Source organism: Convolutriloba macropyga, chromosome 4 (assembly GCF_964194025.1).
Source record: "Convolutriloba macropyga chromosome 4, txConMacr16.3, whole genome shotgun sequence".
NCBI classification, from domain to species: domain Eukaryota; kingdom Metazoa; phylum Xenacoelomorpha; order Acoela; family Convolutidae; genus Convolutriloba; species Convolutriloba macropyga.
Window position 1 is genome coordinate 67,790,081 of NC_134471.1, and position 16,232 is coordinate 67,806,312.

Consider the following 16,232-nt stretch of genomic DNA (forward strand, 5'->3'; position numbering starts at 1 on the left):
CGAAAGCGAATGAATGTTTTTTGGAACTGGTCTCACGTTCGGTTCTGATAGACTCATATCAATTAAGTCCCACGGGACGCTGAGGCATGGCCACGACCCGCGAGGCATGGCTAGATGCGGCAAAATATTATCTACATTTAGGCTATGGCAAATTTAGGTCAATTGAACGCATAAAGTTACTTTGTTTTAAATTTCTCAACCAATCACATTCGTTGAAAATTCTACATTTTGGTGCGTTTTTTTGTTGAGACGTCACCGTTGTTTTCATATATCTATATTTCATTTTGCATGCACGTACGCCGTTTTACGTTATAAGTTTGTATAGTTGTGTATAAGTTGTTAATATATTTCTGAGAAATAGTAAGCGTGTGCGTTTACTCCAGGCAAAAAATACAATATTGATAACTCAGTTCAGCACGTACTCCACTTTTGCTCAGCATTGCATTTTAATGTTTGTTGCTAGACAGTATTTTTGTTGCTTGTTGGTTATTAACAATTTAATCAAAATAGCAATTTAGTTAAAGCTCTATGGTCGCAAAATTAAAGTTTAATCAAACCGATGGTTTTACTGTGACAGAAAGAAGGTACGTTCCGTCATTAACAGCTCCTAACATCACACCTTTAATGAAATTCCAATCGTTGTTAGTCAGACCGTCTCAGACCGAAAAAATGATCAAACATGCTGTTTTGCGACCATTTTTTGAGTTCCGCGCCTTCATCTGATAACTGAGAGCTACATTTTTAAATCATATAAGTCAACCGCCCAGGAGTCAGCGCACTTGAGTCTGATCATAAGCGGTTCGAGCGCAATTGGGTCTAACAAGAAGCGCATTCGAGCGCACTTGAGTCTGATTATAAACAATTTGAGCGCAATTGGTTCTGATCAGAAACGTTTTCCAACGCAATTGGGTCTGATCAGGGACCATTTCGAGTGCCTTATCTTTTTCATTTTTTTGTTTTTTTTACTGACAGATGTTGGCCCTGCCAAGAGGCCACAAAAAAGCAGAGTTTTGATCAGGGACTCATCTAAATTCTGATGGCTGTGATCAGAAAAAGGAGTCCAGCTGATAGCAAAGGCCGGTCAATTTCAGAGGAAATTTTGATTAACTGGAGACCACGATGTTTCTTATGGAAAGCTGTCTAAACTCATCCATTGAGTCAGAAATATACACTAAACAGTACACTATATAAAATTTGTTCTCAACAGCTGGGTTTCGTTTTCTTTAGCAATACTTTTATAGTTGGTTTTTCCCTTGTTGAATTAAATACTGCAAACATCAGGTTTTATGAAATGAATATATTATAGTAAAATTAAGATATTTGTTCACAAGTAAAACTTGTCTCTGATCTGACTATTTCAAGCGCACTTGAGTCTGATCGTAACCTCTTCGAGCGCACTTGAGTCTTATCATGGTCTGATTAAGGTCTGGGCAATGGTCTGAATTTGAGTCTGAACCATGGTCTGAAGATGGTCTGATCAGAACAGCTTCCGTCTGAAAAGTCTGACCAGAGACCTTCCGTGTCTGGAAAGTCTGATCAGAGGTAACTTGGGTCTGGAAAGTCTGCCCAGGGTTAATTTCCGTCTGGAAAGTGATCAGACGAAAATTTGGGTCTGGACCTCAACCTGGGCGTGAGTGCTTGAAGTTGTTTGATCGAGCGGGGATTGATTTAGTCGAGAAATTAACTTGAGTAGCGGGAAAAACGTTATATAAGCATTGATGCTGTTTGCCTAAATCTCTGATAAAATGACCTCAAAAGCTATAAATGAATGTGGACTTAGAAGAGGTTTTCAAAATTTCATATCAAATATTCTTCCCTCGTGAATTTGTGCAAATCTGCCCTGAATTAGAGAGAACGGCTTGTAAAAACTTGCAAGTTTTTTAAAATAGATGGTTATCATAGAAATTCTGACAGAGTTCTAACAAAAGATGGTTACCTGGTAAGATATTACAAGATGAGTGGCTATCTTTTAAGAATATTGCAAGTTCGTTTCCCAGGAGGAGGTCGATAAAACGGCGAGTCCCCCGAAAAAAGAAGATATAGTTGAACCCCCTTTGACTGCTTTTTGAGCACTTCCCAATTTTACTCGATTAATTTCAAAGACCACGCCAAAGACGAAGTTTTGATAATTGTTGGTGAGCTGAAGGCATTTTTTTGTTTCAAACCAATATTTTTTAACTGAAAAACTCAGAAACCATATCCAAAAAATGATGTATATATTTCTGAAAAAAAATATATTATACCAATGATTATTGCTATTTCGACAGTTAAAAGTGTCTGTCAGGGTTCCTCCAATGCGCGACCGAAGTGGGTCTGGCACCCCCAGTGCTCAACTCAAGTCTGTCTGATCAGAGCCGATTTTGGTCTAGATCGGCTAATTTGAGCCGATTTTGCTCGTGATAGCCTGACCAGAGTTGGCTTGGGTCGCGCACCTCATCCTGGGTCCGGTTGAGCTGCACGCTTATTTGTTCTTTCGTGTGATTTATTCATCATTTAACTGATTGAAAATGGATCTGGAGAATTTAAACAGGAACACTTTTTATTCAATCATACTTTTCAGTTATTGTTGGTTATTAAGATCCTTCCCAAAAGGACAGTTTTCGACTTTAAAGACATACGCTACTGATTGTTTTTTGTTAAATGTCAGTAATCTCCAAATTTAATGCACGTTGTATCGATTGCCTCGCAAAACCAATGTAAGAAAAATGTTAACCTGGTAAAAATTTTGTAACACAAAAGTTTATTGTGTATGAATTCTGTAAGACGAGAGATAATTTTGCAAGACAAACTATCTCGTAAGAGACTTTCAGAAAATCTTCTGAGACGATGCATCGTCTTGTAACATTCATACAGAAAAATACAAGATCATACAAGATAACCATCCACAGTTCACTCGGGTGCTTTGTTTATGTACTTTTTTGAGGTTGTTTCTTTGAGAAGTGTGTGGCTAGTTTTATTGTATGTTAACATTTGTAGACAAATATTTGAACTGAAATTCTCGTGCGTTTTAAAAAGTATGCTATAACGACGCAGAACCGAAAACGAAAAATGAACGAGTCCAAATAAGAAGCTAAGTCCAAAATAAAAAAAAACAAAACAAAGGACGTCTGGGGGTATGACTCGAGTAGTTAGCTGAAGCCATCCAAAAAACACACTGCTGAACGCACTTGCTAAATTCTTAATTGTTTTTTTTGTTTGTATGCATGATTGTTTGTGCTTATGTTTGTGTGTGCATGCATGCATATAAATATATATATATATATATATATATATATATATATATGAATGTATGTTTATACGTGTACATGTATATGTTTGTGTATGTCTTTCCAGCACCCGACAAACCAAAGAAGGGATGAAAACCACGGTAGAATGATCAATGTTAAGGACTAGACTGATGACGGAAATCAGTTTAGGTCATGAAGTTGACCTAATTTCAGGGTACGAGTAAGTGAGGGCAGTACGATTGTGGGAATCATGCTGAGACCTTAATACTTGCCCAAACTTTTCCCGCTTGGGAAGAATCACTCAACCCCCACAAGGGCAAAATTATTAGCCTCAGTAGGAGGCACGAATTTCAACCCCACCGCACACAAAGCTTTTTTACTCTCAGTTCTCAAGCCGGCTGTTTTTCCTCTGTCAGGGGTGTGGATGCCGGTGGTGCACTGATCGTGCCTCTCTTTCTGTCTCTAAAAACTCTTTTCTATCTTTTGTTTTCTATAAGTGCAAAACCCAACGACAATTTAACTGATTCTAAGTGCGCAAGCTGGTTGTTATTCCCCTGAAAGAAGGGTCTAGCTGCCGGAGGTTCCCTGAGGGTTGCCTCTTTTCTTTCTCTTTCTTTCTTTTTTCTCTCTCTTCTTTTTCTTTCGTTCGCTTCTCTCTTGTCTCTTTATGTCCGTCTCATTTTCTCATCTCTCGCACACAAAACACAAAACCCTCGGAAATGACTCCTCACACTAAACTACAAGCTACACAAACTACCAGAAAACCCCTGTCACACAAATCTCTTTGCCTCTATCCTCCAGACAAGTATTAGTGATAAATCACCAGAAACTAACGAAATTACCAATGTAACCCAAAATCAAAGCACGATTTAGAAAGTGGAGGAAAGTACCACCTAAGAAACCGCAATTAGCAATTCATTGCTAATTGAACACATTCATTCATTCATTCATTCATTCATTCATTCATTCACGAAAATTGATTAATTGAGTTTCTTAAACAGTTTGGACTCTACGCCGGCATAAAGCACATTCGGATTATTATTAGCACGACCAAAGAAAAAATATAAAAAGAGGAACAACTAGTCTTACAATTATCTCAACCAAAGCAACAAATGAGAAGGAAAAAAATGCAGATTAATCTTCGATAATGTCTCATTTTTTAAATACAGAATCGGCTAATTATCAGAAGCATATAATATTTTTTAAAAAGTAGTGGAGTGTTATAAATTCTTCCATTTGTTTGTTCCAAACCTCCAAAATTTGTTGCAAACCCCCAATTAAAAACGCACGGGGTTTGGTGAATTGCGTTTTTTTACATTCCAGACTTGAGTCTGCGCAAATCCCTTTTAGCTTTGTGGTTACGACTTTCTACCCAAATTAAATGTTACAAGTACCCAAGCCGAATTTCGAAGCATATAAAAAGCAAATTTTGTTAGCGGAAGTTAAGCTGAACATATTATTTTTCATGCTTTAATTTTCACTCAAAAATCAAAGTGATCGGTTTTAATTGTGACATGAACAGAATACTGGTCATCCTCTAAAACAGAATGTCACTAGACTGATTCAGCGCTAAATTGCGCTGCCACCAAACTCCGGAACTGTCGAGCAACCTGATAAAGTATGCCTCCATGGCCTGCGGCGTGGCTAAAGTCCGCCTGAAGTCTGAGCTTGACTCTAAGGTCTGGATGGGTCTTATCATTTTCGGATTGCTGTCAACAAAACAATAAGGTCTGGATGGGTCTTATCATTTAGAAGTCAACAAAACTATCAGACATTACGAAAAAAATCTCTAAATTTATCTTTTTAGAAGTCCTCAAAAAACCAAAAGGAGCTTTTTTAGCGAGATTAAGCCAAATGACAGGACAACAAAAAAACTACGGATACAAAAAAAAACAAAAATTTACAAACAATTTTCGAAAGCACAGTGTGATTATTTTAAAACTTTATTTCAGAATTTATTTGTATTGTTTAAGATAATATATGATAGAAAGATTGTACTTGTTCACTTGGATCTTTTTTGAAAACTATATGGACTTAATAAACCAAATATTTTAAAGGACAACAAAAAACAGAAAAATTGATCACTCACAAAATTTTCAAGAATACGAATAGTGTCAAAGATTTGAAACATCAATTGTTTCATAACACCAAGTCTCTTATTAGACCTCTCATTGATAAGACTGAGTTTTAAGTTGGCAAAATAAGAAAGCTCGAACAAATTCTGAAAATGGAAACCATTACCTTTTCACTGAAAGGTTTAGTCTATTAGTTTATAACTTGTTTGGAACCATAAGATCATTTATTGTTCAGATTAAATCTAACGTCTGCAAAAAGACAACAAATACAGGAAAAACCAAAAACTCAAATTAAAAAAGCAAGAAGGATCTGATGAAACCATTAAAACAATAAGTTTTTCGCTGATAATTTTTCTTTATGCCAAACTAAGAGTATTTTAACGCCCATAGCAACTTTTAATGTTGTTAGAAGGTGACTGGAGTTCGAAAAGGAACCGCCATTGTGAAATATTGAATATCCAATTATCAAATTTTTGTGAAAACTTGCAGCATCAAAATTATGAACCAACAGTCAGAAGGAAACACCTGCCAACTAACTAATTTTTTTAATATAATGCCGAGCATTTGGGAACTATATTTAGTGGATCGACCTATAAGTTCACATAAATGAGTTTAAAAGGCTTTCGAAAAAATTATTATGTTCAAAGATTTAACAGTCATTAGCGCTGCATTGGAAGTATGAGATTGGTTCACTTAATCCTCCTTAGGAAACTAATGGCCGTTTATCAAATAAGACTAAGCAAAGACTGCAAAAATGCAACAAATGAAGTGAAGCTTCACAAAACCGTGTCAAAGCCATAAAAATGTTGAGCGATATTTAACTGAAAACGAAGCAAACATGCATTGGGCCTAATTGGGCCTCAATCAAAAAAAAGTTGTGAGAAGAGTTTATAAAAACCTCTCCAATAGAATTTGAATCCTTTAGATTTTAAACGTCCTGATGAGACAAAAACCAGCTTTTTCATCTCTGCTCGTAGTTAGGAGCTAAAATTGTTCCATATTTTATCACAAAATTTTTTTTATCACTTTAATGCAAAAAAAAATTAAATTGAGCAAAAATGACGCTAAAAAGGAACAAAATCACACCGAAATCTATGTTGTTCAAAAATTTTGAACACTAGATAACTCCTCGGAAAAAATGACATTAAATAGTTGTATTAGTTTCAATTTCTACGCTTCCTAGAGTTTCCTAAAGATGAATTCACGATTCTCTATAATGAGTATATCGATCTGCACAAAAGGGACTGAACAAAAGAAAACTAATTTGATTACATGGTTCCTCTCCCCAATAAGTGGTGTCGGAATAATAATGCAAAAATTCTATTCTACTATAATTGTGCAGTTGTTGGTCCCAGAATTTCCAAAGTCCGGGTCTAGTGAAAGAGATCTTCAGTAGAACTCATATAAAATCAGTTTTAATTAATTAAAGTTTCTCGTTTTTGACGCAATATTTGCAATTCCGTTTTGACTATTCTGAATACAGCGGCTGCTTCTGATTTTTCTTGTTTTGCATTCTCCTGCATTATGTTTTAAAATCAACAGCATCTTTCAGTGTCTTCGGCCTGTGCAAGGGTTTGCCTCCAGTGGTTTTCCTGCATAAAGAAAATTGTTTTCTTTTCTGATTTGATATTTCTAGTTGACTGGATTGTTTTTTGCCAATTTTGAATTTTAGAGATAATGGAGCCTTGATATGAAAATATATTTGTCTCTAGATGACATGAGAAAAACCAAAAAACTATAAAAATAATTTCTAAAAAACCTCTATTTGCATTGGATTTTTGGAAAAAATACACTAAAAAACAAAAGAATAACGGTAATTTTGGGTTTAAAATTTTTGATACTTTGGCATTTAAAATTTTTATCAGGCAATGTATATAAGTAATTTTCTTCGTTTTTTCTATCCAAACTGGTTCAAAATATTATCCAATCATTTTTTCTTCAGTCTAAATTGGATTATTTTTCTTATTTGAAATTTACAGTTAATGGAGCCTCGATATGAAAATAGACTTGCCTCTAAATGACATGAAAAATACCAAATGTGTGAGAATAGTTTTTAAACAACCTCTCCAATAGAATTCAAATCCTTTAGATTACAAACGTCTTGACAAGCCAAAATCTAGCTTTTTTTTTTACCTAGAGCCAATATCTAGCTCGTTTTTTTAGAAGCCAATTTGTTCCATAATCTGTCGTAAAAAGTTCATTTTTTTTCTTTTTGATACAAAAAGTCTGACATTGAGCAAAAATGATGCAAAAAGTTAACAAAATTACACTGAGATATATATTTTCACAAAATTTTTTTACCTAAATCTTTTGAAATTCAAAAAAATCTTTTGAAATTCAAATTCTACGCTTGATGAGCTTCCCAAGATACTTTTTCAATACTTTACATTCGATTCTTCCCCATTTAAAATCTTTATCAGGCGTTCTTTTTGAGTGATTTCCCTCGTTTTTCTCTCTCTAAACTTCTGGTACAAAATAATTACCACTCAGTTTTTTCGTCAACCTAAGTTATTGGATAATTATTTTTCTCTAATTTGATGTTTTCAGTTTCTGTCTTATAACAAGCCAATTTCACAATTTTTTTTGGTTAATATTATTCGTTTTTGCGCCTGATTGGTTCTAGCGAATATTCGAAGTGGCGATAAATCCAGACTCAACAAGTTCTGCAAGAAAACCTCTATCAACAAAGATACTACCACGATGAAAGCTAGGAAGCTCTTTCATCCCATTTTAATAAAATTAACAGTTGGTATCTGAAATGGAGTTGAGCGAAAACTTTGACATCTCTCCAATTGTCCGTTTCTATGTCTGAAAACCGAGTCATTATTGTGTTTTTGCTTCTTCTGATTTGAGTTTTCATAACGTCTAGCTCAGATCACAATATTTGGCGACAGTTCTGCTTACCGTAAGAATGCAATCACAATTTATTTACCAAATTAATCGATTTTCACGTTTTTATGTTTAGGAGCTGCATTTATTTAATCCACTTTTGGAGTTACGCTTAGCCGATAGCAACTCACATTCTTTGGAGCACCCATGAATCCCGAGTCTATGTGCGTTGCCAGGAAACTGTATGAACAACGAAACTGGCTCGCTGTATTCAAGGAAGTCCTCTCTTCCCATTCCATCAATTCTATAGCATCCAAATGGGTCATAGCAAACATCCATCGCTGGACTACTCTGGATGAGCTTCGAAACTGTGAAGATTTAACTCCAAAGCAGGTCAGGCTATTGCAAGTAGTGTTGGTGGACAAATTCAATGACTTTGCCGAGCAAAGGGAATTGTTGGTCCAGAAATTCGTAAGTTGTGGAACTCAACAGAAGGCTGGAGAGTACGATCAAGCTCTTCGTTTCGATCTACATGCCATTGAAAGTGGAGAATTGGATAATTCGAGAATCTCAGAAGCGAGTCAAAACTCTTTCTCAACCCTACCAATTCAAGAAGGCACGTCCAACTCCCGTGAACCAGACGTCGAATTTGGAGATCAACCCCAGGCCAAAGTGAGGAAAGTTGACAGTGAGCACTGTTTTGCGGAATTATCCCGCGTTTTGAGAGCGCAAGCACTGCCTGAAGAAGCCATAAGCGAAATTGAAGAAAAAATAAAGTCATTTGACAGCTTGAAAAGTGGTTTGGAATCCTGTATGAACTTGACACAAAGGCAAGTTGAATCCCTCAGTGAAAAACTACAGCCACTATTCAACATTTTGAAGAGATTGTCGGACAAATTGGACGTTTCACTTTTAGTAAATTTGGACGAACTGTCCCTGCAAAGTGATGCAATTCAGTGGCTGAATAGCTGGCTCCACAATTTGTCTGATGGCGATCATCCAGACATTTCCCAACTTGAACAATGTAGAGATCTTACAAAACTACAGCGGGAGCGATTGGAGAATATATTGACGGATCACTTCAAAGTAGACGGAAAAGCAGTTTTTGAATCTGGCCTAAATCCTCGACAACAGCTAACCCAGGAAATCGAAGAAATTTTAAATTCAAAATCCTTCATAAATGATGCAACTCGTTCATGGATTTTAACAAACATTCCCGATATGGAAGACCTCCGAGATCTGAGCACGTGTGATGACCTGACTGAAGACGAGGTTGGCGAATTATCAAAGTCGTTTGAGCAGTCGTTTCAAGCTTACAAAACTGCAGAATCTCTTAATAAATCTGTGGGTGAACAGGCTTCTTTTGAAGAAGCAGACAGAAGTTGGACTGAAATGAACTCCGAGAACACCTTTAATATTTTGGACGAAATGAGTCATGAGTCATCACCTGTTGATTGGGACTGTGAATTTGCAGTGACACCTTTGATATTGTCTGAATTTCAAATGCAAGAGGGAGTTTCAGTGGAGAAATTCGTGCTGACTGAAAGCGGAGTCAAGAGTATTTGCAATTTAGTACCGGCCGAGCTGATTGGCGAAACACCCGTATACTATGAGACGGTTGTGGGTGGACCTACAGTCCAATTTGATATAATGGACCAGATCCAAATAAAGTGTGTTGGTTTATTTGGACCTCTCAGAGCCGTTTTGCGGAACTTGAGGCACATTTTACCGAACGCAAGAATCGCATCACTTGAAGAGTTTTTTGACACTCAAATGACTGGATTGTATTTGCTGGACATATCGGAGTCGGTCACAAAATTTCTCGTCTTGTACTCCAAAAATGACGTGGAGTTTGCTTCAGTTAAAAGCGACTCAAAAGCAGTACACTTTCTGAGGTACATGAGTCAATTATGTGACAATGTAGTCATGTGTCTGGACGAGAATTACGAGGACCGATTTACACCCGATCTTGAAAGAGCAGACCAAAATGAAAGACGCATTAAGTACGAATTGAGGAGAAGTAAAGCGCAGCAGGAAAGCTTCACTTTGAAGAATTTGGGGTTCCTCTGCGAGAACCATCTCGCCTCGTCAAAAATTGTGGTTTCACAAAACGGACTGATTGCACTGAAACGGGAAAAAGTAGGAAAAAATTGTTCCAAGAGAAAAAGCACAGGAACATTTACTGAAGTGAAGGAAATTTTAGAATCATGTGAGAAAATTCAATGTTTTGATCAAATTTGTGAAGAATTCATGAAAGAATATTTGGTATCGTTTCAAGCAGAGGCCATTGAGAAATTGCAACTGAAAGTCAACGAAGAAGTGAAAATGAAACAGCTGCGAGAGGAACAGAATGCTAATGAGATAGTCATGTTTTCGCTTGCTATTTACTACCTAAAAGAGTGCAGATTTAATACACAAAACCAAATCCTGCAAGATTATTACACAAAAAATTCGAAAGCTTCAGATATTTGGAACAACCGAATAAGTTTTGAGATGTCGTCAATAACGGATGCCTTGATAATCGAAAACAGCGCAGAGCTCGAAAAAAGTCTGAAAGAATTCAAGCTGAAGGATAAAACGGTAGAAAAATTCTTGCTTTGGACAGCATTGAAGGAAAGTGAAAACGAAGTTGATGGTCAGGAGCTCCTGACAAAAGATTACGGCGAGGTTTCGTGGCAAGAAATCAATGCGTATGCTAAAAAGAAATTCACCGACGGTTTTACGTTCCATTTTGATTACAGGACAATAAGCGAAAAAATGAAGAAAGCTGCCGAAAATTTGAATTTTGAAAAGCCTTCGGAACTTTTGGACGCAACTATTAACGAATTCTTAGAGAAAGTGTTCAGTAAAATTGAACCACATGCGGATAAAGCGAATTTTTTAACCCTCGTTCAAAAATACAGTGCAGCTAAGTTTGAAATACTCAAAACCAAAACGTTTAAAAATTCTCTGCAAAAACACTTTGAAAAATTATTAGAAGGAAAGCTGAATAAAGTTGAAGGACATTTGAACGTTTTGAAAAGCATATCAATGGTGCAACCATCTACCGAGAAAAAGTTTCATTGTGTTTATGATCATTTTTCGAGGGAATCGGTAGAGAACAAAATCAATTTCTACCAAATTGCAGTGAGCCGAAGTGAACGAGAAAGGTTATTTGCAACTGATGACATTCTGGAGGTGAGAGAATTAGGGTTCCACCGGACAAGAACTATTCATTACCCTGGCACAGAGACAATGATTGCGTGTTACCCGTTGGAAAACGACCAGATTTTGATAATATTCAATGTGAACCAAGTATCCAAGTTTGTCATTTACAACTTGACAAATGCTTCCAAACCTTTTTTTGATGTAGCATATGGAAAAACTATATCCGCCGCCGCTTTTGACAGCCTGGCCAGAGTTCTGGCAGTTCAATCCCAATCAGTTCCTGGAGTCATTTATTTGTTCAAATTCGGCCCGGACTACAAATCTCGACAAGAGCTGAAATCTCTCGACTTGAGGCATTTGCTGAAGGTCGACGTGGTTGTTGAGTTTTGCCTGCAACCAAACAGTGGCTTTCTTTGGTTCATTCACAAAGGCCGGTTGAGGAAAATGAATTACAAAACCAGCGCAATGGTAAACGAAGCAATTAATTTTGACAAAAACAAAGAATTCAAGCTGAAAGTTACACCAGACGGGACTTGCTTGCTTGTAGTTGGTGAAATGGAAGCTACACCAGTGATGACCAAAACTGGAAACATTCTGGCGGTTGAGAGAACTGTCTCTCACAATTCTCATATGTTCCGTTTGTGCGATCAATCAATATTGATAGGAGTAAATGGATCAGGTTTCGACGTTTATCAGGTCATAGTAACGGGATCCGAGCAACATACGAAACTAATCAGAATGCAGAAAGAGGAATCACACAGTCAAACAAATCTTGAAGATTCACATCTTGAAGATCAACGCGATGATCATTGGCTGAACTATATCTATTGGATGTACTGCAAATTTCCGTGCAACGACTTGCTTCAGAACTGTCAGAATGACGTCCATTTTTGGTATTCGATTCCTCATAATTCCCCAGAATTATGTCAGAAAGTTGTGTCACAGATAAAAGTTATCAGGGACAAATTAACCATGACTCACAAGCCGCTAGACTTTCTCAAGTTTCATGATGACGTTTTCTTTAGTTCTCTATCTGCGTTGAAAGAGATGCCTATGAGTGAAAGTCAATTGGGGAGATTTTTGATCAAGTTAATCACGTTTATTCCTGTTCAAATTGCGCGCTGTCAATCCAATGAGTTCAGTGTCTTGAGAGATGGGCGACCTATCAGTTTAGAATCGGTGAATGTTGCATTTGACCTTGTCAACGAAATAAATCTGGGGTTCTACGAAAGCATACTGAACGCGTGGAAAGGAGACATCAAAGTGATTTCCTCAATGGGCAAACAAAGTACAGGAAAGAGTTACACACTTAATCATCTAACGGGATCTTCGTTCAGCATTGCAGCTACAAGATGTACTGATGGATGTTGGATGACACTAAAGGAGCACGAGGATTGTCTCTACGTCATTCTAGACTTCGAGGGACTGGGAAGCGACGAACGAACAGAGCAAGATGACATGCTGTTGTCATTGTTCAGCAGTTCCATTTCAACAATAACCATTTTCAAAACTGAGAAAAGACTTGATAAAGACGTCGATAAACTGTTAAATAAAATCAACCTCGGAAGTGATCAGCTCAAGAAAACTGAAAAAGTTTTCATGGGAAAATTCGTTCTTGTGATCAACGATGTTGCTGAACAAGATGTTAAAGACTCTCCGAAGGAGTTTGAGGTGAAAATTGGTAACATTGTCAACAAAACCTACAGTAATTTCATTACAAAGCTGTACAATAGTGATTTCGAAATTGCCGCCTTCCCTTCTTTCGAAAGTGCTAAATACTATCAAAGCATCCAAATTTTGCATAAAATCATTCGAGATGAAGTGAGGCCTGTTTTCACCGAAGGAGGTAGCGATTTTCTCGGCACGATGAAACTACTAATGGCAAAGTTGGCCATAAATGACTTTTCACCTCTTGATCGTCAGCAAATTAATGAAAGAATCCATTTTCTTAGCTCTGTTTTACCCAATGCCGTTACTTATGCTCAAATAACCGACGAATTTCCCAAGAAAAAAGAGCTTGACCTAAACATAATTGATAATCCTACATACACAATTGAAACTGAAAAGCAAATTGAGTTAGAACCTTTTGGCTCAATCATTTTGAATGACTTCAATACGATTTTTGGAGAAAATTTTATGAATGATGTGCTGGAGAAATATAAACAATTTGTTTTGCCGAGCACAGCTAACTTAATTCCTTGGCGTGACGGACTGGAGACGTTTTTATCGGAGATAATAAAATTGCGTTTCGAGCGGGTTCAAAGTTGGGTTTTGGAGAATCTCAGAAAATGGAAGGACATTGGAAACCCGGAAAATGAAGACGCCATTCAAAATATGCTCGATAAAGTTGGAAATTATGAAGCTCTTCATCGCCAGCAGTACAAGTTTTGCAATGAACAATGCATGGAATGTTTCTTGAAGTGTTGCAGAGCCGTAAATCACGAAGGTGACCATAATTGCTCAACGAACCATCAATGTACTGAAAACTGTGAGTACTGCCATTTAAAGACGTTCTGCAGGTTCAAACTTGGACACGACGGAGAACACGTGTGCGCTGAAGTTAGTCACATATGTGGCCAAAGTTGTAGATTTCTCATCATTAATGGTTGCCGCGGTGAATGTGGTCAAGAAATTGGACACGACGGAGAGCATAAATGTGCAGAAAAAAGACATCCCTGTAAAGAGAAATGCAGTTTAGAAAAGTGCGAAGGTCGTTGCGTGATCGAAAGCGAGGAACAACACACAATTCACAAATGTATAAGAGAGCAGTGCACTTCTAAATGTTCTATCATGTCATGCTCCAACACTTGTTCGGCTGTAGATCACTTTCACGGAACCAGTTTGTCAAGTTTTTACAGAACTGAACAAGAAATTACCAGCTATTCGCCCTTTCATTACGAAGGTACCACTACTATTGCTGATTGTGATGAACACTTTTGTGGCAAAAGCCATCCGTGCGATAAAGAATGTAACCACGAAGGCTTTTGTCAAGTCTGGACTGAGAGAGAACTAAGTGAAAACACATTTAGGGGTAAACGAGGCACTTTTAACTACCGCCTGAAATTCGTGGCTCAGGGGAAAAAACTAAAATGTCGACACAAGCTCGAACCGTTTACCAAATCACATGCTGGTAGTCATTCATGCTCTACAAGATTCCATTTTTGTACAAAAGTTTGTCCAACATGTGAAAATATCTGCAACAAGGCTGTTAATCACGAGTCTGAGGGAGACACTCTCCATAGAACTATCCATGGTAACATGAGGAAATGTTTCTTTGTAGCTAACGAAGGTGACATCCAAGTGGGTTCACACAAATACAAAGCGGGGGAACCAGCCGAGGCTGAAATGTGCCATATCTTCTGCAATTCACTGGGTCGCGGGCACATCCACATCGTCGAATGCGATACCAACGATCCCACATCCTGTGTCTATAATGCTAAAAGAGATGGACGCCGCCATCAAACGACAAAGTACTGGCCCCATCCTCACAAACCTAAAGACGAAATTACGCACAAAGGATATTGGGATTCAGTAGGGTTCGAAGATCCGTGTAGAGAAGTAGGCTGCGATGATTTTGAAAAATGTCCAGCTTACTGTCCAGCGGAAACACACGAGGAGGAGGGTGAGGTATCCTATTGTGAGTTAGGTATCTGGCATGACCCTGTACACTCTCTATCAGACGTTGAGCGTTCTTCGGGAATTTTGTCCAAAGACGGCCATGTGTTTGCTTGCAGTCACACAACTGGTGTATATCACTTTGTGCTCTGTCTGGATGATTCTGGATCCATGAGAGGACCTCCGTGGGAAGAACTGGTGGTCGCTGTCCAGACTTTTGTTTCTCAGAGGATTCAGGAGTCCGAAAATGACATGCTGTCAATAGCGATTCACAATCATGATACGAGAGTGAAAGCAGAGTTCATACCAATCGCCGATTTCTCAGCATCCTTATTAGATTTCAAGGGAGGCAAAACTGATTTTAGCCGCGCGCTTCAAGTTTCCGATCAATTGATCGGCCGCAATTTGGACAAAAATGTCAAACCTGTTCTAATTTTTATGTCTGACGGGATATGTAACTACGGCGAAATGGAAATGGAAGCGATTGCACACAAGTACGTTAATGCAAATAAACTGGAAGTGTACACCTTGGGATTTGGGGAGGTCAATTTTGACAAGCTTAAAGAACTGGCCCGTCTGGGAAGAGGTCAATACATTAGTGCTGTCAACGGATTGGAGTTGAAAACTGCCTTCGTAGAAATCTCAGCCAAACATCCAACAACTATTGGAATATCTTTCTAATATTTCTTCCCGATTAATGACGTAAAGAAGTGACCTCTGATCAGACCTTCGAGACCGAATTGACCTCTGATCAGACTTAAATCAGAATATGGTACAGACTATTGTGCGGTCGAACCGCTGTCCAGGCCCTGTAATTTCCCTCTGAAAACACACAAGTGTGCGTTCGAGTGGGTCTGATCAGAGGACAATTTGGAGCTGGACCTCATCCTGGGAAGCAATCCACCACAATTATCAATTTTTTTTCCTTTAGATGTTTGCAATGTTCTCTTTTCTATCCTGTTAAACGCAAGAAAATAGATTAGAAGTTTACCAAACAAAAGATGTAATGCAAATATATAAAATGTTGCAATTTTGTTGCCTTTTGAAATGTCGCACTTTTATTTTAGGTAAAATATGATTCAGAGACACTAGAACAATTTAGCTACTTTTAATAGAAATTAGAGCGTTAAATCTATAATACAGGTGAAAAAGATTGGCCGGAAAAACAATGACGACTAAAATTTCATTTTTGCTTTCTTTATTGGCTAACGGTTATGTCGTTCATCAGAGCTACAGCCAATATAAAAGCACGAACTAAGTCGAAGTTTGTGGGTACGTGTGTGTGTGTGTGTGTGTGTGTGTGTGTGTGAGTGAGTGTGTGTGTGTGTGTGTGTGTGTG

General features: G+C 37.8%; 1 protein-coding gene across 1 annotated transcript; it reads left to right on the forward strand.

Moving 5' to 3' along the window:
* Positions 1-416: 416 nt before the first annotated feature.
* On the forward strand, positions 417-15,591 carry LOC142337848 (uncharacterized). Its single transcript, XM_075387403.1, has 2 exons — positions 417-584; positions 8,268-15,591. Exon 2 carries the CDS (start codon positions 8,339-8,341, stop codon positions 15,572-15,574), a length of 7,236 nt encoding a protein of 2,411 aa, XP_075243518.1. The 5' UTR covers positions 417-584; positions 8,268-8,338; the 3' UTR covers positions 15,575-15,591.
* The last annotated feature ends 641 nt before the right edge of the window (positions 15,592-16,232 follow it).

Coding starts and splice junctions, on each gene's coding strand:
- LOC142337848 (XM_075387403.1), top strand. CDS start 8,339: ATGAATCCCGAGTCTATGTGCGTTGCCAGGAAACTGTATGAACAACGA.